The sequence below is a fragment of the Ctenopharyngodon idella genome, chromosome 7 (genome assembly GCF_019924925.1).
Source record: "Ctenopharyngodon idella isolate HZGC_01 chromosome 7, HZGC01, whole genome shotgun sequence".
Classification (NCBI taxonomy): domain Eukaryota; kingdom Metazoa; phylum Chordata; class Actinopteri; order Cypriniformes; family Xenocyprididae; genus Ctenopharyngodon; species Ctenopharyngodon idella.
In genome coordinates, this window is record NC_067226.1 from 4,378,552 (window position 1) to 4,405,349 (window position 26,798).

General features: G+C 39.1%; 1 protein-coding gene across 12 annotated transcripts in view; it reads left to right on the forward strand.

The window, feature by feature from the left end:
• Positions 1 to 26,798, forward strand: part of sox6 (SRY-box transcription factor 6) — a 252,272-nt gene that overhangs the window by 104,993 nt on the left and 120,481 nt on the right. For 6 of the 12 annotated variants that reach the window (XM_051901715.1, XM_051901723.1, XM_051901717.1 and 3 more), the window contains exons 3-4: positions 8,784 to 8,854; positions 21,006 to 21,056. In XM_051901715.1, coding sequence (XP_051757675.1) covers positions 21,013 to 21,056 — 44 coding nt within the window. In that variant the 5' untranslated portion in view covers positions 8,784 to 8,854; positions 21,006 to 21,012. Of the gene's footprint in view, positions 1 to 8,783; positions 8,855 to 13,659; positions 13,679 to 21,005; positions 21,057 to 26,798 lie in introns of those variants that run through there. The other 6 variants (XM_051901726.1, XM_051901727.1, XM_051901728.1 and 3 more) reach the window with 3 other exon arrangements.

The following is a 26,798-nucleotide window of genomic DNA, read 5'->3' on the forward strand; positions in this document are numbered from 1 at the left end:
TCTCACTAGAGTCTCGGCATTTGACACACATTCACGGACCTCGCAGGGAAAGACTGTTTCTCATAAGAAACACAAATACACATGCTTCGTGGTGGTAGTTTTTCCGTCTTTATTTTCTTCTCAGTTTTCCTTTTTTCGCCCTCTGTTTTTATTTTTCCCCCAACTGTCTGTTGTGTAGTTCTGAGCTTTGGGGTTCCTCATGGTTCCTCAAAGTTCCTCAGATTTCATGTGGCCTGTGCCATGCTGTAATAGGTTCCTTGGGCATGATTGGAATATAATAACCATTTTACAGTGTTTCTTTTACCCCCTACATGCTGAGAAAATGTAAAACGTTCACGAGCACCACAGGGCATATGGTTGGACCTGTGATGTCAGTTGTTATTGCTGGATGCGTAGGATAGGAAAAGTTGGATTATTTTCCAAAAATCCACTGTGCGAGGAGCATTATGTCACAAAGGCGACATTGTAGCCAGTTGGGTGTGTTGCAGTGTGGGTCTGTGTATGTGCTTTTTGTGTGCGTCCCAGCTCGCTTTCTTATTCTATACATTGTCCGAGCGCCCTCAAGTACACGCTTGACGTCACACCACTCCCGTGCAGAAATCAATGGAAACTGTCCCATGCAGTATATGGGCTTCATAATGGAAAATTATGCCACACATTAAGCCTGTCCATTTTTAAACCTCATAGTTACTATTTGGAAACATAGAGTGCATATGAAAAGGTATAGTTCACTCAAATAAAATGAAAATTCTGAGATGTACTTACTCTCAAGTCATTCCAAAACTGTATGAATTTCTTCTGCAGAACACAAACGTTTTTTTTTTTTTTTTTGGTCCATACTAGGAAAATAAATAGAGTAAAAAACAACATTTTTCAAAATATCTTTTTTTTTTCTTCCTCAGGAGAAAAATGGTCATACAGGACTTATTGTCCTTAAGGTCATACATGCATTTGATGACATAATTTTAATTTTGAGTGAACAATCCCTTTAACAGCAGTGTGAGCTCTGTTATTTAGATAGTGGCAATATAAAAAAATATCAACATTATTATAGCTTTCTGGCTTGTTGCGAGAGGGCATAGAAAGCGCAACAACAATCTCACCCTCCGACTCGCCTGCACTGGTCACGTGACCTGTAATTTCGCCAAACCCCCCACGATCGCTGGGACGGAGTGGATTTCTTTAAAGCTGTCCTCCATCAGCGATGTACTCCAGCCTGATTGCCTCGTGCGGAATGAGAGCATCATGGGAAAGGACGTGCATCTAATAGCTAACTGAAGAACCACGCATCTCTTGTTTTTCACTAATTGAATTCTGCATTAAAATATGCTGGCAGGAGCCCTTACCTTGTTTGACTTATTTATTGCCTGACTGGAGAGGTAATTTGACCTCCTCATATCAAAGACTCTTTTTTTTCCTGCAGAAAAGGAGTGTTAAACTCAATTACACCACCGATCAGTGACTCAAACACTACATTTGTTTTCTCTGAGGGGGGAAGAAGGGAACCATGGAGAAGAGAGAAGCTCTCTTTCTCGTACAGTCTGAGAAGCTGTAGAGTATAGGGGAGAGAGTGAAGTGAGTGACTCCCAGTTATGTCAGTTGAGATTTGTGTCCAACGTTTAAATCATTTTCCTTTCTAGAAAATTAAGAACGAAGAATAATTCTCAAGCCAACCATTTTTTTTTTCACTCCTATTAATGGGTTTGTTTGCATATGCTGAGTGATTGTGGATTTTGAGGTGATTTTTGAAATGTGGTTAACAGTGAAATAAAAGAGAAAATGATTTTCTCAATGGTTAAGATTTACATCTATGCTGACATTCTCGCTGTAAGACTTTAAAAAGTTTTAGAGAGAATAGATGCACAAATGAAAAGCATTATGAATTATTTAATCATCTTCACAGCACAAATCCTCCCATTGAACTGTATCAAACACAGTCAGAGCAGGAATTTGAGGATGCTCTTGAACTTTAAGACATAATTTGTAAGAACAAATATTTTTTTCTTAATTTTTGCTATTACCTTTGCTCTGCCTGAGAAAAACATGGCAGAATGCTTCTGGATTTTCATGAAGCCACTAGTCAAAACCCTAGAGCACAATATGCTCCTCCCTGCTTGCTGGTAAAAGAATTAAAAGTGAACTTGTGCATGAAGAATGCAAGTACCGATGAGTCGTAACCTCTTTTTTGTTATTCTATCATTCATATCGAGACCTGAAATATTTTTCAGATTTTACATACCACAAACCCCATCCTTGGGGAACCAAGGCCTCTCCTGGCATACTTAACTGAGGTTTCTTCTATTCTTCTGATAGAGAATACTGCACACAACTCTTTTTTTTTTTCCTTCTGTGTTCTTGACCACGTCTCTTCATTTAAATTGTTACTGTTCATTCATATAAAATGTGAACCATGAAGGTTTCAATTCAATTGCAAATGTAATATTTGAAAAATGGGACTTTGCTGAACAGACGCTCCTGCGTCTGAACAAGAACAAGACAAATAATTTGCGCGCAACTGCCGGGCCTGGTTGTAACCTGATCTTTTCTGGATCGATTGATTCCATTCTGGTGTAATTCACCATATGATTGACTTTCAGCACGGCTTACCGTTGGAAAAATATCCCTGTACAGACTGCGGCCTTAAATAGCGCAGTAATTTGAATACAGATGCTTGCTGCTTAGACCTTGTCACTGGAAATGACTCGGAGTCAGGAGACAATTGCAGGTTGATTATGTTGCCACTGACAGAAGTTGCAGGTTCTTTGTGCATCAGACATATTTGCATTTAAATGCTTATTGTAGGCAGCCGAAGCATATCCACTCTGATTGTCTGCACGACCTGTCTTTTTATATTTGTCTGAAAAACAAGATCAAATGAATTGCAATAAGGGATAATCTGTATGGGAATTATTTTTTCCAATGGAAGGAGGCACATCAATCAATGTGCTAACATTTGTTGACTTGTTTTCAGGCTTTAGTTATCAGTCACATAATGTCTTTCATTTGAATACGATTTGATCGGCATCTGTGTAATTTATCTTAATATTTGCTTTGGATGCACAATTATTGTCATTTTATTCCCTTAATATTATATTTTTGATCAATAGAATTTGAAATATTTTGTCATTTTGATCAATAGAAAACCTATTTTATTTGCGTATTTCTGCTCATGAATAGTCTGGATATAATCTATAAAGCTTTTTATGACACACAAAGAATCTTTAATATATATATATATTTGCTGCATATCTCAAGTCAGTGTTTATCAGGCATTACCGTCTTAAATACAAGACACAACTTTAACTGCTAAAAAATTCTGTTGTAAATAGAAAAAGCCTGACAAAACAGAAGTAGATATTAATGGAATGTTTAAATAGAGACTTTTCATATATCGGAATCTTATTCATAATTCTTATCTATAGTAAACCCAGTATTCTCTCTGAAATGATTCATTTAAGTGGTGAATGTTCTAACATTCAGAAATCATTTGTTGTGTTATACCACATACTTGACCTGTGTGTGCATGCCCGTGCCTTTATCCACATATATGTTTCTCATGTCCATTGTGTGCGTATTATACCATAAAAATGTGTGTGTGTGTGTGTGTGTGCAAGGCAGGTGTGTGTGTGTATGTGTGCTCCTGCTGCTTCAGGCTCTGGGCTCTTTGTCCTGTAGCACTCAGCATGTCTGCCTCCTCAGGAGAGCCAGGGCTCTCTCTCGTCTGGCCACACAAAGGCACAGCCTTTCTTTGAGGTGTTAAAAACTTCCATTTATGCATTCCCTGGACAAAAAGCTCCCGGACCCATTTTCGAGGCCATTGGCAACACAGGCAGACATTGTGGCCACGCTTCTTCGGCACTCATTTCACAGATTCTAAAACCGGTATGTGGTGAACAGGATTTCAGCAGCTAAAATGCCCCGTGAGAGCACGGGCGATAAGAGAGCGTGAGAGAGAGAGAACGGCCGGCAGCCCCGTAAACTAGAAGATGAGACCAGGAGAATAAACACATTACCTGGGAAAGAAAGAGAGGGAAGCAGGCTTGTTTCCATAACCCAACTCAATAGTAGGTACAGATAAATAGGGGAGGGGGGGTGAAGTGGGAAAGTGCTTTGTGTCATGGCTAGGGAATAAACTCCATCGACTGACGTCAAATCGATGATAAAAAAGACAAGGACCTGCTTTCTCGCTTTTGCTGCAATTGCATTCTAGTCGTTTACTGAAGTGTGTGTGTTTCACAGAGAACTGGTGAGACTGTATTTTACCAGCTGGGAGTCAAATTCCTCTCGGGTGGATTTGAGGCCCGTGGTCGCCGGTCAACCCTTTCTTCCCCTAATACGGACTTTCGTTGTTGTTATTTCACAGCAGAGTAAATCACATGAAATGTATCTCCACTGTCAGACATGAAAGTCTGGCTTGGTCGTGGTGCTGTCTGCAAGTCCAAGGAGAGGAGATGTTTGATTTAAAAACAGCACAACCTCCCCCATCCACGATGGGAGACGTGAAATACGCTTTATAAACACCCTCGGCTGTAAGCAGGCCTTCTTAAACTAAGCGTGTGCACATTCAAAGAGGAAGATCAATGAAATGGGATGTCTCTTATTTTATTCCAGTGAAAGAAAGTTGGTCTTTTTGGATCCGCTGCTCTTTCTGACATGAATCTCTCTTATTGGGTCTTTATTGCTCTTTGGAGACAATTCAGATTGAATTTTTTTTCCCCTTTGAATGAGCGAGTTTGAATTGAAATGGAATTGGCCACACACCACAGGAACTTGAATCGGAATTTGAATTGACTTGAAGAGCAGTTACCAGACTGAATTACAATTCAAATAATTTCAACACAGGTAATGTGTTGTGGGAAGTTAATTTAGTATTATTAAATTAAAAATAGATAGTCTTATACACACATATTTCTATAGGTGGCATTCAATATCTATCTTTCTCTCTCTCACTAGCATTTGTCTCTCTATAAAACTTAAAACTTCAAAGCTTTAAAATTTCAATTTTTAACTGTCAAGTTAAATGAATTTATTTGAATTTCAATTCCTTTTAATTTTACTACTGTATTTAAATTCAAAATGCTATTCCATTAAAATTCGGGAATCGAATCGAAATTAAAAAGGCATTATCAATTCAGTCGTAAATGGTGCACAGCCCTTACGACTGTACTGGTGTCGTGCTTTACACACGCAAATATGTCAGCTGTGTGTGCGCACTAGTAGATTTTTGTCAGAAGGAATATTGGATCTGACAAAAACACCACTTTACCTCTTCTGCTCTTCCGCCCACTGCTGGGTGTGAGTGGCCCGTCTTTCGGCTCAGTTCTGCCTTATTTTCAGCCACCCCCCGCCTCTTCTCCCATCCTCTAGACCCTGTCAGTGGCCCTGCTGTTAGTACAGAGATAACCTGTCCTCCACCAAGTAAGAGACCGTCCTGCTGATGGGGGATATTGCCTCTTTTGTCCCAATAACTACTTCCCCTAAATCCCCTCTTAACATGTTCTGGACTGGGGGAAATAGGACATTTAAAGTGATTTTATTTTTTGCAGGTTGCTGGATCAGAAGAAAGCTAAGGCAAAGTTGATGCAAATGAAAATGTTCCCTCCTAAGGAGAGTGCAGCATGTCCATGGTCAGAAAGATGAAGGATTTCATCTATATTTGACCCATCTGAACCACTTTACCTTACAGTTCAGCCTCTTAAAGCTCTCTTATCGGTACATATTTACAGCGTATTATGTAAAGCACGCTACTGTATTTCTCCCACTTTTGCAAGTATATTTAAAACAAGCTGCCTGCGTATGCTGTGCGAGAGCATGGCTGCTAATATGAGGTTAGTCACTGATTCCCAATCGTCATATGATGGTCAAAGACACAGGGCTGTTATGTAGAGGATTGATTTAATCAGCTGAACCTACTGTAGATGAACACATGCTTGAGATTTGAAGGTTCATTGGATTTCTGAAAGGACTTTTCTTTTGATTCTGAATTCTTCTTCTTGAGTGAAATGTAAAGAATGTACAGTTTATTAGCGGCTAAGGAAAAAGTGACATCCCCACTTTTGTTTGATTCTGGCTATGAGCTTGAAAATGATTGAATGTAGGAGAATAGTTAGAGAATCAGTTACTCATGTGTGTGTGTGTATCCATTGGCTTGTGTTCTTGGAGTCAGTTTGTGGTAGTGTGTTTGTTGGAGGGGCTAGCTGGAGTCACTGTCATGGTCGATGGATTAGCCTCACCAACTTGAGCTTGAAGCACCCTGCTTAACCCCTATGAAATATTCAGCACATTTAAAAATAAAATCTGTTTTCGTTTAAACCGGTCAATTCCTCATCTGATGCAGTGTGGCGTAAAGGTTATTTCACAGGAAACCCTATCATTAATTTTTGGGTGCCCCCTAGTCTGTCCTCATGGGGTTTAATGGGCTTTAGCTTTTCGTCTAGTAATTTGCCAAGGCGCTCGGCTACTCAAACAGTTCTTCCTTTCTTCATCTCTCTTTATTTCAGCTCCCATTTGTACAACCACAGCTACTTCATCACTGCAGTCATTGTCAGGAAGAGAGAGAAAACAGAGCTCAACATGTGAGAAAGCCGCAGTGGTAATTGCGGACACAATGAATCGGTAATAAAACTGTTGGATGACTAATAAAAACAGGCTGGTGCTGATTGGAACTCTATTTAATGAATTCATGATCGCCCAATTAGAAAGTCCTATTTAATCCAGCTCTGCTTAACACTACAGTGGCCTGCTACAGTCATTTATATATGTCAGGTCAGGGCTTATTGCATTGGTTTATTTATTTCTAATGTCATTGTCATCTTATTTACAATTCAAAAGGGTTTTTTTCCTCATCCAAACAAATGATTAGCTTAAAAAAAGCATGGATATATAAAACTTACGCAAGCCTGTTACTTTAATCATTTTTCTCACTTAGCATCAAATTATAATTTCAAATTCCTTTTTATTTTTCGGCCCCCTGCAATTAAAACAGCCCTGTGTTTATTAAAGCACAACAGGAATTAGTCAGATGTTGTATCGCTCACAAAGAGAAAAGCATTTATGGAATTACCACCGCTGTCAAGTGTGTGTGGCACGAGATGAGAGCTGGCACTAACTCTGTGAGAGACGCATGAGCGCATGCACACAGATACACACAGTGTGTGCGGTGTGAACGGGGAGGCAGTCAGGCCTGTGGCATGGTCCTTTGAGAACGTGGAATAGACTGTCAGCTCAGAGATGCTATTAAGATGACAACAGCTTTCCATTCACACGAGGGTCAGACCTCCTGCCTCTTTTCTCCCATTGTCACTTTCAGCCTCAAGGTTGCCACATTCAGATCCATTGGAGACCAAAGATCTCTCAGTTTATTCTATTAACCCACCCTCCCACACAGCCATTTACTTAGTCTGTGCGTTTGACTTAGTTCTTCGGCGCTCGTACGGGAGGGCAGATTTCGGTGCTAGCAGAGATGGCGCAAATTGCAGGCGGATAAATTAGCTGTGACCTCAAACCCCTGTGTCCTTGTTTAATTGGTGATGCTGAGGCAGGCTAATTGTATAAATCAGCTGGTAATGAGATTCCTGCTTGTTGTGAAAAACAGAATAATGTGGTGAAATGAACATCCGTGAGGTTTGTGCAGTACAATTTCTCTCTCTCTTTCTTCTGTCACGTAAAAGGCAATAACACTACACATATGGTCGGATAATGTTGAAACTGGGTGTTGTTGGTGGTTTGGGTGCACCGTCTGTTTGTTTGTGTTTCCTTGGTTGTGCCGGCATTGCTGGAGGACCTCAGAAGACCTGCTAGAACTAGCAGAGCGTGTAACTAAATAAATCATTAGTGCTCTGCAGAGAGAGGAATTAGAGAAAACAAGTACTTTGTATGAAAGCCATTTATTAGTTGAATCAAACAGTGCAGGGACAGATTAATGAGGTATTAGAGAAGTGGACTCTAAACATTGTCTAGGATTGAGTCCCTCAGGGAGAGAGCTGAGTAGCTGGAGGCTCTGCGGTGCAACGACTGTTTAACTTCATCTGCTGGGACTCTGACCGCCTGCCTGCACCCTCACTTTACTTCACTCGTCTGACATCCTCTCTCACGATTTTCTGTTCTTCTGCTTCGTTGTTACTCTTTTATAGAAATGAATACTTAGCACAACTGTTTTCAGCATTGATAATCATAAGAAATATCTCTTAAGCAAAAAATCTGCATTATTAGAAGGATTTCTGAAGGATCATTTGGCACTGAATACTGGAGTAATGCTGCTGAAAATTCAGCTTTGCCATCACAGAAAAAAATATTAGATATTACTGTATATTACTGTATTTTATCAAATAAATTCAGCCTCGGTCAAATAAGATTTCGATAAGATTATTTTAAAATCTTATAGAACCCAAACTTTTGAACGGTGGTGTATATGTGTTCAGTTCCTGAATTTGAATTGCCACATTAAACAAGGTTGCATTTCAAATTTGAATGCAATAATGAAATGGTTGAGAACTATAGAAAATGTTATGTACTTTAATCAAATTTTAAAGATTTGAGAATTAGGGTGGAAGAACTCTTAATAACCCAGAATGAATTACCTTTTTATTGGTTTGAATTTCAATTCAGTATATTTCTCTTCCTATCATTCCAGTTCAAATTCCAATTGTGTTTGGTGTGGCCAATTGATATTCTAATTCATGAATTGAAAGGAATCCAGTTCTGAATTTTGCCCAACCCTTATATATACACATTTAAAGCAAGCTGTGCAAACTTAAACACATTTTCTTTTTGCTCTGTTGTAGGTAATTTTCATGAATTCAAAATCAACACACCAGTGATCTTTGGGAGCTGGGGATAAAGTCTTTCTGTTTATGTAAGTACAAATAGTATATTTTGTTTTATGTATCTTTATCTTATCCAACATTACTTGTGTATCACTGTTCCATTAACACCTGTTTTTTTTCCCTATGGTTGCTGCTGTCTTAACCCTTTACATCTGTCTGATTTGATTTTAAACTCATGAAACCACTGTACATGCTTCATTAACACAGGAAATGGCGGTGTTACACAAATGATTACAATGATGAGTGTGTTCTGTTCTGCGTCACTTTCCTAGAACTAAGTTTGCTTGAAAAACAGCACAAGTGACTTGTGCTGTTTTTCACAATTATATGTAGATTGTAGCCTTTTTTGTTACTTTAAAAAGGCGGAAAGTAGTCATTCGAAAACAAGTAGTCATGTTAGCGCCTACCTCCACTTTCCGCTCAAACACACACTTCCATTAGTGCATATAGAGTGAATCTATTCTCTATGCTAATACCAACTATGTTATTGGTACTTTCAGGCTGCCAGTCGCCCTCAATAAGAGCATTCACAGCAATGAAGAAAGAGCCCCTTTTAAAGAAACACAGACAGGGTCTTAGTAAACAGTCAATATACGGCTGCAGTTTTCTGCCACAATATGTCTTAAATGGGAGTTTTCTCTTTCCAGCATAGTAATAAAGATCATATCTGGCAAAGTGTTGCTCTTGGTAATGTTGAGCAAACAAGCTTCCTGAAAGTTAAGTTCATATTAATCTTTTTTCAAATGTCACTTCGATATGAGGTGCAGGACAGAGTTATATTAGTGTGCAGAAAGCCCCACTGTTGGCCCTGCATAATTAGGCCACTGAGAATGGCATATTCCAGCTCAAAGTTCAAGGCCGCACGCTAATGCAGAAGCTTTATCCCTGTGATTTCAATTCAAACAGCGTCTTCGGCTCAGATCAATACGCTCTATTACACCGGGGCAGGCGCTTTTTATTTAAGCTGTGGTTGTAGTGCGTGTCGATGGCGTGTTAAGTCCGCGCTGAATGGCTGTCAGAGGAAAGAGAGGCAGATCAGTGAATAGAGAAATAAGAAAGGGGCCGAAAGAGATTACAGGTTTTGTCTGCCCAGCTTGTAACTCTGCAAGGGAGAGTCTGAATATTTCCGTCAGCCTGAAATGGAGGAAGATCGTGCGTTACTATATTATTGGAAAATTGTGCTTGAGTAAATATGATATCTTTTTTCTTTTTCTCGTTGATTAACCTCTGCTCGATGGGCATGTTGTTGTGTCTGAGCAAGAGTAGGTGTTTGAGATGTTTAAAACATCAGTTTTTGTGACAGTAGAATTTCCGCAGTGGTTTCTGGAGTGCCACGGGTGGTAGTCTTACCTTTCGGGATGAGGTTACATGCTCTGTGTCGCCACTACAGAACAGCTTCAGCCTGTCCCGTTCTAGGTCCTGTGAACACAGATATTAACACTGATATGTCACAGGGTCAGGTCTCTATTTAGGGAATGAAACGCTGATTGTTAAGCTGAATTAAGGTGAAAGGACCACTTGAGTTAGAACAGTAAACATCAGGCCTATGCTCTGGCCCAGCTCCAGCACTGAGGGTAACAGTGTAAGCCTTGTACTGTACATCGGGTTGGCATTGTGTCAGCATTTAGACCAGTGCGAGTGTGTGTATGTGGGTGGGTGAGGGTGAACACTTAAGTCAGAGCCAGCATTTTATTTTCCCATTTTATTGAAAACTTAATTTACTTTTTTTCTTTTTTTAATGATAATAGACATTTGAAGTACAGCTATTTAAGGTTAGTCAGGACATAAATCTTAAAAGTAACTATTTAAACCAACTATCTGAAAGATTTTTTTGTCAGTCATTTTATAGGCAAAATGCATTTGCATTGAAATGCAATTGAAATAAAGGCCAAGCTTTCAGAGAAAGATACGTTACTTTAAAGCTGTCAGTTTGTGTTAAAAATTTGTATCTATGTCCGGTGTCTTTTCAGTTTTTACACTGTTTAAAGATTAAGGAAGAGAAGAAATGTACTCATCCGTCTTTCCTCTCCTAATGCTATGATTCCTACTAGACCTATGAGACCTAACACACCTATTAATCTAAATTCCTTTGCAACTTTAATCTGCATGTTTAATTAATCACAAAATGAGGCAGTAAGTAATTTGGGCGAAAGCGTGGCTTGCATGCGCCCGGCGTTTAATCACTCCTGCGCGAAGTCATTTGGAAACACCTGAGGAAGAGGCAACGGCATCTGTTTGAACAGGCAGAATACACTCTTTGTCAGTGTGTGCCATTCATCTAATAAAGCTGCCGGAGCCTTCCTTCATTTTGCATTTAGCGTGTCTCGCTGTTGATGTCTCTGTGGGGCCGGTGTCTCCAGGAATGATTTTCTGTAAAAAAATTAAATAAACAGCTCTCCTGGACCCCTAATGAAAATGAATAACCTTTGGGTGGTTATTTTCCCATCTATTAACAGTCTCTCCCCAGCTACAGTTCTTCACTGACCCTCTTTTTGATTGTTGTCAGAGAGGCTGTTCAATAGGGTTCGGCATTTTAATTTCATCAGCCCGATTGGGGAGAAAAAAACCCTCCGTTCTCTTCTTTCCATCCGAAAGGCCTAATAAAACATAAAATTTCATCAGTGTGAATTTAGAATAAGATTTAATTGTTGGAAATTTAATTATTGTCATGAAAGGAAGTCCTAAGGTCTTGAGACATCTGTATTTAGGGCATGGTATCCATTCGTTTTCTTATTAGTTCTCATGAGGTTTCGTTCGGTGACGCCAAGAGCATCGTATTCTGGCTCAGCACCTATTTTTTGCACGCATGCTTACAGGTGTGCCCTCTCAATCAACAGGGTCATAAGGGATACGCTTTTCAAATGAAATACACTCCATTTATTTGTACTACATTCGGCTGGTATAGTCTAGCAGACCAAACTGGCTTCGGCTGAGAACCATTGATCATCTAGAGCACGAGATTTTCAGTAGTCTTCAATCACCCCGCTATGACCTAATATCCCAACAACACGCTATCATGGCTGGGGCAGTGGCTTCTGCCAAGGTTTATTCAATATATCGTCCTTTTGATGGCTTGATGTGCTTTATCTAATTTTCAGAAGAATTATACATAATATAAACTTGGCAGTCTTCCCTTGTTTCAAGGTAAAGACAGCAACCAAGGTAAAAAGGCGTTCTCTTATTGACTATATATAGACATACTGAAGGAACATGACATTAATCTCCTGGCTTCCACAGCTGGGCATAGTAATGCATAACTAAAAGTCCTGTAAAATGAATTAATGATTGCAACCATGAACTTTTCTCCCAAAATGCCATGAATCCTCCAGAGCTGATAATGTGCCCTGACCCTGGGTGTGAAATCCTTGTTATGTTGAGAGTTGCCAGTTAATTGATTTGCAAATTATTTAAAGTTTGTGGGGCCCAAGGGAGCGCTTGGCTCTAATGATGCCCATTCCCATAGTTTGCTTCTCTCTGTATTCCACTGCCTCGGCATGATTGTAATAAGGTAATATGCCTTATAAAAGATTTACAGTGCATTTTCCCTAATATAAAAAGCAGAAATTTTGAAGTCTCATAGCACATAATGATAGGGTAGAGAAATGATAATAATTTATCATTTTGCACAGAAACTCTAAATACAGTATCTAAATCCTGATTTTTATTCAAATGTGTCCAAACGTTGAGAAAGAAATGTATAATTGTAGTTTACATTTTTTTTTATTAATAATAATTGTATTTTATTGTAATTATTATTTACATTTTTTTGCATTAATATGACAAAAATTATAGGAATAAATGTACATATAAATCAATATATTGTCAAAATCAATATAAATAAATATTTATAAAAATACATACTTTTTTTATATATTTATTTAACTGTTGTTGTATATATGCACAGAAATCATTAATAATAATAATAATAAAGTATTTTTTTATACACAGACATTCCTTATAATCTTGACTATAGATTAAGTTAATAATCAAAACTATGCATAATGTTATGTATTTTTAGCACTCACTTTTCTTTTTACATATTTTCGGCTAATTATATTTAATATATAAAGGCAACGTTGTGCAGTTTTGTATTTGCCAGCCACCTGCGTGAACCATATCTGAAAAGATGGCTTGTTCTGTTGTTTTGGACTCACAGCAACTTCTCAAACTTTATTAGAGACAGTGCGCATTTCATTGTTGGGTTTATCTCATTGACGTATCTTGACTTATCTTATTTTTTGTTTGTGGATCACCACAGCACGAATAAGTCTACAGTAATATTTTTAGATGAGAATAGTTGAGTGTGACTTGTTAAAGAAATTTGTTTATTTTTGCCCATGTAGATTGTAAAGGCAGACAGTGCTGAGGTCATCCGCACACATTAAACATGCCCGTGAATCTGAAGCTATCTGATTACCACTTGACTTGTAGGAATATAATTAGCACTTCTGCTCCTCTGCTGCATATAATGGGGGTAGATTCTCCCACATGCTTTCATTCACAAGTGCACTGCCCACCCAAATGCTTAGTGAGTCAGTGAGATGAAAATATAATTCAACTTGTGTCACTCCTATCGTTATTTAATGCTTCATTTATAAATGCAGGTTGTCTTTTTCTGCAAAAAACCTAATCGTCTTTCACTAAACAGCCTTTGCATAATCTAACATCTCACATGCAATGAATGAGCGGCAATCTTGAAAGTAGTTTAACATTGTTACGTTTTAACTTGTTTAACTTTGTTCTGTCTCCTTCAACTAGCCCAAACGACAAATGAAGCATAAAGCATTGAGGGGGAAAAAAACCCTGTAAAACGAGGAACCGCTTCCGAGACCTAATTGATTTGTTGCACAGATGTAAGTTAAGAGAGACCTCACCTTTTGCAGGGCTTGTAAGTTTGTAAGCACACGGTAATGTGTCCATTAGGGGAGTCAGATGCTCAGCTGGTTGAGTTGTAGAGGAAAGGTGCATGCTGTCTAACCCACTAAGTGGCTGTTTCTCTTTGCTAATATAAAAGAGACCCTGAGCCCTCATTAGCAAGCGCTGTCATTCAGACACAGAGTGTCGACCTGATTTAAATAAAATGAAATGAAGATAGTTCTTTCTGGTCCCCTGGCTTCACTCATTGCCATAAACATATGCTCTGTGCCCCGCTTCTTTCCATCTTATTTATGACTTTAATTTGTTGTGTGGGCTGCGCTGGAAATCAAATTTAATACAATCCTCCCAGGGACCCTGTCATATAATAACATGGTAATTTCTGTGTATCCTTTTGAAAAATGAGGAAATTAATTCTTCCTGACATGTTCTAATTATTCCAGTGTGAACAGGCAAATCCAGTTTTTCTCTCTCTCTCTCCCCGATAAGTGTCAGAGGCAGGCGCGCAGCCTCGACGGGCATCTAGGTGCTAATGCTGACCAGCAGTGCGTTTAATTTGAAACATGAGCAGACACCTTTCAACACACCTTCCTAATGTTGGGTTGCTTCGCACAAATTAATTCACTACTCATCAGGGTGGGTGAGCAAGGGGGGTTGAGACTAAGGGATGGGACACCAGTGCTGTTAGCGAGAGTGTATTTAATCGGTGGGCTATGGTGGTGGGGTGGAGGAAGCCCCTCTCTGTCACGTCTTCTTTTGTAATGCCGTTTGGAGGTGTGTGCAGTGTGCAGGCTTGTGACAGGAGGACACCCGTGAGACGTGTTTGGATCTGTGGATGGAGGGATTTTTTTCTTCCTGTTCCCAGCACTGTCAAAACCTTTTCACACCTTTTGTGGCTCAGATGAGTGGGGATGAAATGCTAATTTAATTAGACTGTCTTCCATCACTTCAATATATAGTGCTTTGGCTTTGCTATATAAACTGTTTCTGCCTTTTTTTTTTTTTTTTTGTCTAAACTTGTTCTGCTTGTTCTCTGTAGTGCATTTATTCATTTAGAATACGCGTTAATTCAAATACACTTAGAAGGTAAACAGGTGTACTGTACATAACTGCTTTTGTGTCCCCTGGGAATTGAACCCACATTTTCGTTGTTGCTAAATCTACCAGTTGAGCTACAGAAAAGGCTCTGAGATAAGAACTGATTTTCGAATGGAAGACACCCATAGTAATAAAATAATAATGATAATAATAATTTTATTATGGACAAGGCTGAGTATTTGTGTTTGAGTGACACAAAAGTGTAAACTCCCTATTACATCCTCAATTAAAGCTTCCGTTAAAGACTTTATGTACAGAAAGACAGTCCACTCGTATTACTACGAATGGGAGAAAGTGCATATGGCAATATGGCAGAATAAGTCCCGCCTTCTAAATAAAAGTCATCACGTCACTGCGGCAGCCGTTACAAGCTCCATTGTTCTGAGACGCGCGCTTAGGACTGCGCATTAGCTTGGTCCAGCCTGAAAAATGCAGTTTTTTAAGTATTTAGAAAGAAAATTTATGAGACAGTTGTTGTCAGATTTCATTGGTGATTATAAATATGAAATTTAATCGTAAGCTTGATGAACAGTTTTGGAGAATTTGATGTTTCCCCATTCTAAGAGATAGGAGCTGCACTTGCATGCCCAAGAGGCGTTTCAAAGCCAAGTGAAATGACTTGTCTTATGGCGCTTTTCCACTGCATGGTACGGTTTGGTACGGCTCGGTACGACTCACTTTTTGACGCTTAAATAGTACCACCTCTGTTGAGGTTCCAAGCGAGCCGTACCGATACTAAATGTGACGTGTAAACACTGCAGATCACTGATTGGTCAGAGAGAATCGTCACTACCAGCGTCACTGGATTTGAAACACGAGACATCAAACCTGCTAGATTTAAAAAGTCAGTAACAAACACCGCAGTATCATTTGTTCGTGTGACTTTTTTTAAACGACATGCTTTAAACGACCATCGCACGCAACTTGAAAAAAGAAATGGCTGTAGACAAGGTGCAGACTCGTTGGTAGCCGAGGAGTGGATCCACGGCAGTAAAGGCGGCGCAACTATAACGACCAGTCTATAATCCCACCCACTTTGAAGCGGTACTAAACTGTAGTTGAAAAGCAAGCCGAGCCGTGCCGAACCGAACTGAGCCGAGCCAAGTCGTTCCACACAGTGGAAACATGCCATTAAAGGGACTTTGGTGTAGGCCAGTCAGCACTGTGTCATCACATGACACTTATTATTGCCACATGTCAACATTTCATTTTGCCTTTTTGCCAGGGCACAGTCGTATCACAGCTTCTGATTAGTATTACTGTGTTAACAGTCAAGGAACAGTTGATTGAGTCAAAACACAGAGTTTTTTTACGTCACATGCTGCCCTCTAATACCTGTCAGCGAGTGGCACTCTGAGGAAAAATATCCCCTATTTTCCCCCACTCTAATTGTGAACAGTGTTTAAAGCCCTATGACGGGAAAAATAAACAAACAAAAATCAAGTGAACCTTTGGGTCAGGTTAAATCCACAAAGGTCTAATTGATTTGATGTGTGTCCTGAGTGTGCGTGTTACAGAAGAGAACCTCCAAACTATGATGTCATGTGCACTGAAGAATAGAAGAGCTTTATAGTCTGTGGGTGGGGTCGCGTTGAGTCTGCCTCGCTCTGATTCGCTGAAGAGGGGCGTCGCCACTGCAACGCCACAGTGTCGCATTATCATACCCCTTGCCATTTAATCAGTACCATCTTGACATGCTGGAGGAAGACGTGGTCATCATCTTCATGGAATAAATGATTCGTTTTGGGAAATTCAGTTTTTTAATTGCAAGACTTTAGCCATAAATCTGGCCTTTTTTTGTGTATGAAGATGTAGAAAGATGACTTTCCTGTCCTAAATGAATTTGTCTGGCTCTCAGTTCCCCTCCTGCTGTCTGGAGAACATCTATAGAGGAGATCTGTGGTGGTATGTAGAATAAGTTTAGTCATGGAATCACTGGGATCTCCATCTCTGGCCCGAGCCCACCCACTCTCCATAGCACTACATTAATTCAGCCAGTCAATTTGACTGAAAGTTTGAAATGTGCACTGCGTTAGCGAGGGAGGCCGTACAGAAGCCGTGTTAATAGCGAGGGCTTGTTGTCCATATGGTACTGTTTTAATGGAGCACATTTGTTGCAGATGGTGGGAGACTTCACTTGGGCAGAAGCAGTTCTTGGCAGGTCTTGGGAGAAAAAGGCGCATGGAGCTTGACTTTTAACGCTGATGTTGATCTTCGCTGTTTTTCATTCAACAATCCGTTGCCCTTGAAACACGGTCTGTTCTAAATTTAAGCCTCGCTTTACTCTGTTTATTTATTTCTTTTCGTTATGCTGAGACAATACTTTGTGGCTCAGTCACTTTTTCCTCAGCTCGGCCTGTAAACCGCAGCAAAATTCTCACACAGGGATCGAAGTTGTCTCAATTTCTACAGTGAGTTTTTTCAGCTGTAAAGAGAGGGCTGAGGTAACACAGCAGCCAGAGGGTAAGAAAATTCAGGGGGGCACAGAAACTAATCACTTGAGCACTACTGTTACACTAATGAACTCTCACACTGTATAAAAGACAGAACTAGGTATTACTGCACAGGAGTGGTCTAAAGGTCGAAATTTATGAAAAACATCTCCTAGTCCTATTATTATTGTCCATTATTATATTTAAATAATAATAAAAATTGCTATTATTATTATTGTTATTTAATTTTATTACATTTAATTCTAATTTAAATCTAATTTTCATTATGAGTTCCATTTTGCTGAAAGAAAATAAAGGAGTTTTTGGGGCATTTTTTTCATGACAGTTAAGCACTTTATTCCCGGAGTAAACACACAATTACAGTATTTAAAAAATCACAGAAATGAAATTCACTATTGATAATTACAGAACAATCTGGAAAACAAACAAACAAACAAAAAACGTAAAACACAGAATTAGAATTATTTTTTTATTATTATTTAAAAAAAAAAAAAATGAAAATGAAACCACATTTTATGAGAATCACCCATTAAGTGTGGAATTCAAACTGAATAGAAAAACCCTTATTTCCTAAAGTGCTTTAGGCCTTTACCATGTAGGCCAGTTATTCTGTATTGTGTCAGAGATCTCACATAACATTAGTGTGTTTTTCTAACTAGACAATCTAGATGCATGTTTTATATCCCTTACTCTGTTTTGTTTAGCATATTTTTTAAGCAGAAATAACAGAGCTAACAATCAAACCCTACTTAATTCTAACCTCTCTTCTCTTGTTGCTCAGAGCATTCTCTCCGAAAGAGACAGATGCTGTCAGAATGCTTGTGTTTTTGCTGTCTTCTTGCTGCCCCCAACAAAAGCAAGAGTTGGAGAGAGAGAGAGTGTGAGAAAAGGGTGTGTGAGAGTGTGTGTGTGTGTGTGTGTGTGTGTGTGTGTGTTTTAACACTCTCTCGGAATAGTGAGGAGACACGCTTGATTGCCTCTGTTGCGTTTTTACTGTTTTCTCGCGTTGTCACTGCTGTGGCAGCACTTGGGTATTATGTGAGCAGAGCGCCCATGGCCGAAAACACTCCTTTCCCATCCCCCGCAGCACCCCCAGACACCTGACTGTGAGAAAAGTCTCGGCGGGTCTTACGGGTCCTCTGGCCTGCTAAGTGCTGGCCGGCCTGAAAGGCGCAGTGTCCTTGGGGTTCTCTGATCTCACTCTTTCCATTCTCTCAGTGGCTTTGTCTCTGTCCGTCCACAGCAGCACAACTCACCACTGAGAGGAAAAGACAGAGAGAGACAGAGAGAGAGGGGATGAAGGGAGGGGAGAGGCATGGGGCAAATTACACCCATGTCACTGAAAGCGAAAGCATTTAGGAGGCAGAAGACTGGATGTCTTTTGACTCTGATGTGTCTCTTATTTATGATGATGATGATGTGAGAGAGGGAGTGGGGTGTTAGAGCATGAGAGAAATCGCTAATTAGTTTCAGCACTTGATGAATTCCGGTTTTGCAGTATTGCATTTTTTTTTTTTTAAAACAGCTCTCGAAATGCATCATCTCCGGTCGTTGCTCCATGAGGGACTAAAGTGAGAGGATTAATGCAGAGTGGGAACTTATATAGTGAAGCTTCACTGGGTGACATGGGTGCAATATATATGCAAGGTTGGGGAGTAACGGAATACATGTAACAGCGTTATGTAAGGATACAAAAATCTGTAATTCATTACAGATACATCAAAAAACAAAGTAATCAGATTGCCGTTACATTTTGTAAAAAAATGGGAATACTGTCAGGGTTACAGTGGTTTCATTTAAAATGGAACTCTTGTTTCAAGGTAAAACGCAACGAATGTGCATCACTCTTTTACTTTTATTTTCAATAAAAACGTATATCTCTTCAGGGAAAACCAATCAAGGAAAATATATGCCTAGAGCACCTCCTAGTGGTCATTATATAAAACACAAAGGAAAAAACCTACATTATTGCTTAATAACTTAATAGCTTTCTAAAAATATACACAAGCTTAACAAATTATTCTGATAATGTTTTCCAACATAATGATGGAAATATTAATGTGTTTAAAGTTAAATTTTTCATCAGGCACTAATTTGCAGACTCTCATCGGGGTCCACCTGTTTAAGCAGCAATGGAGGCAAAACGGATCCGAGAGAAATTAAAAACAAAAAAGACAGGAAAGAAAAGTGCCATGTGGGAGCGTTTTACTGTACCAGGACGAATCAAGTGATGGGTAGCCTATGTGATATTTAAAGGCTGTGAGGCACTGTATGTATATGACAATAAACTTATAAAGCCTATATCATGCCTTTGCTTGGGATGAACGTTGCATTTTATGTTTGAAGGGAGTAAAGCCTGTGTTTAGGCTATTAAGGAAATGCAATTTTGCCAAATTACTTTAAATAGCTAAATGTTCATTTAAAAGTGGTGAAATCATCATGTTTAACACTGAGAATTAGAATAATAGAGTAATCTATTAGAGAAAAACATAGGTTTGAGTGGATGGCAGGTGGATGATTTATATGAAAAGCAAATTCGGTTGACGATGATCCGCGCATCTCTAATTTGACAGCTGTTTCTGTTGTCAGTCATGACTCACGTGAGCCACCTACTGGTGCATGCGCAACCATTCTCCTAAATATTGCTTTTTACTTGACTTCTTTTACATATGTGACCTTGAAGGAATCCAAAAGTAATCAGATTACATTACTTTCATATTGTGGTGCTTGGATTACATAACTGAATACTTTTTAAGAAGTAATTTGTAACTGCAATGGAAAACATTTTTAAAGTAACCCTCCCAACTATATATATATATATATATATATATATATACACACACACATATATATATATATATACACACACACACATATATATATATATGCATATAAAAATATAAAATATTGGTAATATATATTTAAAATATAAAAATATGTTATATTTATTTATTTAAAGCTAATAATATAATTAATATATAATTTATATAATTACAATATGTGCGCGTACGTTTATTTAACTAAAGATTTATATATTTATTTTTTAAAATAATTATATTTTTTATTATTTTATTCTTTCTGCCTTAGGCCACATTACTCTCTTTACATTGTCTTTTGCAATAACAGTTTACTTTACTATACAAACAGACCCTTGATCTTTATAAGTCATATATGTATGTATGTCTTGTAAAGACCAAAAACTGAGACTAATGGAAAACCTTTGGAGACAATTTCCAAACATGTGCCCCCAAATTTGCGGCATTAGACTTTTAGAACAGCCTCTGTGCGTAGTGATATCATGACCACATCCTCCCGCCTCCCTGTGGTTGCGCGGCCCAGCATTGGCTCAGAATTGGCCCCGTGTGGGCCCCTGCGGTCCAGCTCCTAGAAGCCGCCGCGGCCCCGCCACACATGGTCCACAGCTGGACCACCACACGCTGCTTTGGGAGGAGCAGCGCCCAGGAACCACTGTCATACGATAACATATCATCAAAAATGGGACTGGAAAACCATGTACGCTAATGACAAATGTCTGTTTCTCTGAAAAGACGAATGAAAAGCTATTAGTGGAACTGCGGGGAGTGTTATATCTTTGTTCTTGCGTTTGGTTTGGAAGATAAAAATGTTTCAGGGACAGTCAAGGATGTGTTGGTGGTTTTGTCTGTTTTCTCCCCTCTGTTACTGTTTTAAAGTTGCCATGCTAACTTGTGTTCGCTCAGTTACAATGGCTCTCTGTGTATTTCTCCTGCTACAGAAACCAAATGCTGAACATGGAGGGCTTTCTGCGTAGCAGCTTTTTACTGAGGTTAGTTGCTTTAGTTTTTCTGTCGTTGCCACAGGGGGTCCGGCGGGCTGAATTCATCTGTCCTTTCACAGCTCCGATATCACACCACCTAGCATTAGCCAACTTGTGGGATGATGTGTTGTCTCAGTCTGTGTTTGTGTGTATGTGTGCAAGTTTTAGCTTAGAAGTGTAACTCCTTCACACTCCCTCCCAACAGATAATCAGACCTAAAGCATTACACCTTTCATACACCCTGTGACCCACCCCAGACCCTGTCAGTCAGCGAATGCATGCACATGTCTGTCACCTTCCCTTCTGCCTCAGCTCACTGATTGGTCAGATTGAGAGTGGGGTGGAGCTTAATTTGTGATTCTCACCATTTCCTGTTTTGTGTGTTTGTGTTATAACTGCACTCAAAACGCAGTCAAAAGAATGCCATTACCCCATCCACTTCCTGTGATTCTAATTAAGAATTTGTGCTGCGTATCTGTGTGTCACTGCACAGAGGAAGTAAAAAACAGCGAGTGTGTTAGCCATTGGCTGTTCTCTCTCTGTGCAAAGCACCTTCCCCACTCTTGAATTGCTAGCAACCCTAATTAGTGATCTCTCATTAAAACAGCAGCAGCAACATCTGCCTTTCAAAGCTGTTGTCAGCCAAACTTTGCTAAAGCTAATGAATCCCCTTTGATTTCTTTTTCAAAAGGTCATTTAGTTGATTAAATTAATAACAGTTTTTATTCTTGTTCCAAGCTGTCTGAATCTATAAAAACGAATGGATGTTATTCAGTTTAGTAATGATATTTCATTTTCAGTTTTTTAAGTAGCTATTCATTTTTTTTTTTTTTAATATCTATTCATTTTAATTTCAGATAAAAGAAAAAAACAAAACAAAACACAATGCTGTTTTTTGTTTTTTTTGTTTTCTTTTTTCCCCTCCCTAAACCCAAAGTCAGCATTTCATGATCCTGGTCTTATGATGATTATATATATATATATATTTAACAGAAATACAATAAATTGAGTTGTGAATGCCTGAATGCCTATTTATATGCCATTTTGAAGCCACTTTTTTGTATGTACTGCGCACACCCATATATTTAAAAATACTAGCAGAGAAGTATTAGGTAGAGACACCTCCACTATAGTGATTAGTTGACCATTTGAAGATTACTGAGACTGATTTGCACTCACTGAACCTGAAGGAGCAGAATACTCTAGGATCTCTGATATCTTCTGCATATCCACATGGAGATGGCTGCAGGCTTTGACCCAAGACATGAGTCTTTATGATGTGTTTTTGAGTAATCACATGTTCTTAGGACAGTCTGTGGCAAAAATGAATGCATGCTTTGATTTACTCCAGTTAAATTATCTGTAAAGTAACATTAGTTTGGATATTCAGATTTACCTGTTGTAATAGTTTTAGGTTGTCATTCCGGTATTCTTCCAGCTGATGAATTTGTTGGCATACATTTGACTCACTTAGATCGCCGTTGGCAGCAGGATCTGTTTGAGCGTGCTGGATTATTGTCAGCTCAATGCTTTTATCTCCTCGCCTTTGTCCTTTAATGCTACAGAATGGAGGATTGTGTATGACTTCAGCCACCTGTTGCAGGAGGATTCTATATGTCTTGGGGCAGGGCTAGGGGGGAGGGACGGGGCAGTAGATTGAGAGAGGACAGTCAGTGACACCTTATTGCTTCCTCACTAATTCTTCAAGATGTTCAAACCCTTATCAAAAAGCACCCTATTTTAGATCATCCTAAAGATTACGTTTTCCCTTCATTCGTTTTCTGAGTAATCACGTGATTAAACTGGAGTAAATGCATAATTGCTTGCTCCTAATGCACTTCCTGTCACATTAGAAGGTAATGTGTGATTGTTAGAGAGAGATGCAAATGAGCAGTAACATACAAGAAAGCCAATGTAGATAAGAATGTTATTTTAAAGTGATCATTTTTCTCCCTAAGACATCAGAAATGACTCAAAAACTTTGTCACAGCATGAAATCTGATAACAGAAAATGACTTTCTAGTAATGGTTTCTAGTTTTTAATCATTTGTGTTCTGTACAAATAGTATGAATAGTCAGAGTCTCTCCCAACCAATCCGTTTTCAAATGCATTTAATGTAGTCATGTTGAAATTTTGAATGAATTTTATCAGGTGCTGATTAATTTTTATGAGCAATACTCAAAAGGCCCTGTTTTCATTTCATTTTTAAAGGGATAGTTCACCCAAAAATTAAAATTTCATCATTTCGTCATCATTTGTTTGTAACCAGACAGTTGATGGTAGCCAAACTGTTTGATTACTGACATTCTTTAAAATATCTTCTTTTGTGTTCAAACAGAAGAAAGAAACTCATATAGGTTTGGAACAACATGAGGGTGAGCAAATGATGACAAAATTTTCATTTTTGGGTGAACTATCCATTTAAACGAAGCCAAATGGAATTATTTATTTTTCATTGTCATGAATAATGGTCAGTGACATTTTTTCTTTGATCGTGTCAAAGAATTGATAGCTGGGAAGTTTTGCCTAAGGGTTGGGAATGAGTGACTGAAGGAGTGAGGAAAAGTGTAAGAGAGAGAGAGAGATATCTCCAGCAGTTCTAGGCTAATCCCAGAGGAGAGGACCTCCTCCTCCATCTCTGCCATTATTTGATGTAATGAAAGGAGAAAGTGTGTAACAGCTAGATTGTTAATTAATTTACTCTAACAAGATGAAGATAAATGAAGCACACTGAAGGTTGACTAGGCAAAGGGGGCCCACTTAGCATTCCCTCTCCTCTCGGCCTCTGCTCACGCAAACAAAGAGCCGTTCTCACACTAGTCAGCACGTGAAGATTCAAATGACTAACTGCCTTCATCACTCTCGTTTCAGATTTTACTCAAACTTTCAGTCCCATATTGACCTAGATTTGAAAGACGAAAAAGAAAAAAAGCTGAAAATAAAATCTCTTAAGTTTTTAATGTGCTGTGATTTAATCAGATTCCAGCACTTCTGGACTGTCGCTCATTTGCCATGCATGCTGTTGATTAATTGATATTATTCTCTATGGTTAGTTATTTTGTTTATAGCTATCAGTCACTTCAATGACATGTTTGAGTTTGGCTTATGAGCCTTATTTTTGTGACAGCTGAGCCGGAAAGTTTCAACCTGGGCCCGTGTATTGCTTTAATGTAGAATAGAAGCAGTATGGCAGGGCCATTTTTTATTGAAACTAAGATACACAGAGATAATTCTGTGTAAACACAGGCTCAGATCTTCATGGTTCTAGCACAGGGAGACAACCTAAGCCCCCTGTGCCCAAAAGATGTTCTCCAGTGGCCCAGCCCCATTCAATAAATGAATAGTGGTGGTCTAATGCGGATTGGTGGTTATTTAAGCGGTGAGAGAAAGAGGCCCAGAAACACACACACACACACACACACACACACACACACACACACACACACACACACACACACACACAAAGAGAAAAGCCAGACAGTTGTCTTCATCCAAGCCCTTTTTTTCAGTGTTCTATCAAGGACCTTCTTTGCCAGACAATTCAGCATGGGCCCCACATGGCAGAGCAGACCAATCACCGTGGCACCCATTCTCTGCTCCTTTATTTTTCAAGTCGCCAACAATAGCTTGTTGATTGTGTGGACAACACCAGCACAATTACCTTCACTGTTGTGGTGGCCGAAAGGCGTTTTAAAGTCCGCTCCTCCATAATAGAATCATTATTGTTATTCTTATAGCAGGGCCTCAGGAGAAGGAATAGCTGCTCCTGGTATGTCATTATTTTGCAAATGTTCGATTAGCTCATCATGAACTGTGCGGCAAGAATCACAGCTAATTAGACAGAAGGAGCTTCGCCGCTGGCCCCTCCAGCTCCTGAGTTAAAAGGTACCACTTGATGGGCCAATAATATAAAGAAAGGTGGTAAAAAGAGGGATTAGAGCTGTTGCCGTAGTAACTCCAGCTTCCATCTGCGAGACGAACAATGGACTTGTGTTCCTCCACCACCTTTGATTGAAAAATAGAAGTGAAAGAGCTAGCGCTCTGAAAGGACAAGACCCTTTTTAACAACAAAGTGGAATTCTGGCCTAATAGGCTCTTTGGTAAAAGTTGTTTGGTAAGACTAGGGAAGGACAGAGGAGACGAGAGGTCGTCGTGTAATCCAAGGACAGCAAAGGTCGGTGTCGAACAATAGCAGTTTGTTTTGGGTGTTACGTTCGTTCGGCGCCGTCACGGGTGCGGGACCTGCAGATTGGCTCCTTTCGACACTTCTTGAAAGGAGATGGAGAGGGAGGAGCAGAGGGAAGTGATGCAGTTTAGCAAGCAGGAACAAAAGTGCTGCACGGCCAAAACCTACTTGTTCCTAACTGACTCTGAATAAACATCGACTAGATTTACGCCTAAAATCTGGAAGAAAATAACTTCTCCAATTAGAAGGAGCTGTCAGATGTTGTTTGGACGGCCTCCAGTCATTCCCATCGTTATTCCCAGTGCAGTGGTGTAGAGAGGGAGGGAGGGCAGAGGAGAGAACAGGTTTCTGCATGGCTCTGTTTGTTCCTGGCACTTTGTTCGCCTGATAACCGCGGCCTTAGCAGTTTTCTTGCCTGCACGTTACTTTTTTTCCTCCTCTCTCTATTTACAGTAACTGTCCAACAAAAATAGGTGTGTATCCACAAATAATATTTTTCTGACATCCCACATTTGTACTAGTTTATCAGACTTGACATCAGATTTTGAATGTTGTTGTATCATACCACATTTTTGAGTGAAGTGCAAGTAAATTTATACAATACATGTTTCTGTAAGAGCTAAAATGTTTAGTTTAATTCCACAATATGTGTACGATATATATTTTCCAAAAATTATATCATCCTAATATTACATTATTTGTATATTAATTTTTCCAAACCGTTTGTCCGTCCTTCAAAAAACATTTGTCATGCAAGCGAACAAAGAGCCATTAGAGCTTTTTGTCAGGGACAATATGTTTATGATCTACAATCTCCGTCCCTCCGTGTCCCTCTTTCATTTTACATCCCCTATTAGCAGTGGAATATGTCTGCTCACATTAACCTAATTTATGGTCAGGGCCACTGTAACAGCAGCACAGGTTAATGAATTTGGCATTACCGAGTAACTGTTATTGAGGGCTGAGGAGGAGCCCAGCAGATGGGAGAGATTGTAAAGCTCTCTACTTTGCATGACGACAGTTGAAAAGGAAATGATGTGAACACATGACGAACCCCACCACCCACCTGCACAATTGTGTGAACCTCTTGTTTTCTGCCTGGACGTTTCTGACTCATCAGATCATAATTTGTAAATCATGTACTGAGTCTGACTCAGCTAAATTCTAAATAGAATTATTATATGATTATGTTTAATTTGAGAGAATCAGTTTGGCATGCAAAACAGTTCTTAGTTAAGCCACCCTGGAATACAAGTGTTTCGACAATGGACTTTGTCAATTTGCATCTCCTTTTTTATCATACTTTTTAATTTTGAATCTATGTTCCTTTTTTTAACACACATCAAAATCAATATAAATATAAACTATGTATTAAAATGTTAAAAATGGGTATTTTATGGTACACTATATATTTATTTATTTATTTGATTAGATACTTTTTTTTTTTTTTTTTACTTTCACGCTGTAAAAAAAATCCCCATACAATTTGCGGTAAAAAAACGTATTTCATTAACCTATTAAAGTACTAATATCTGTTTTGTACCTTTGTAATACACTGACAACT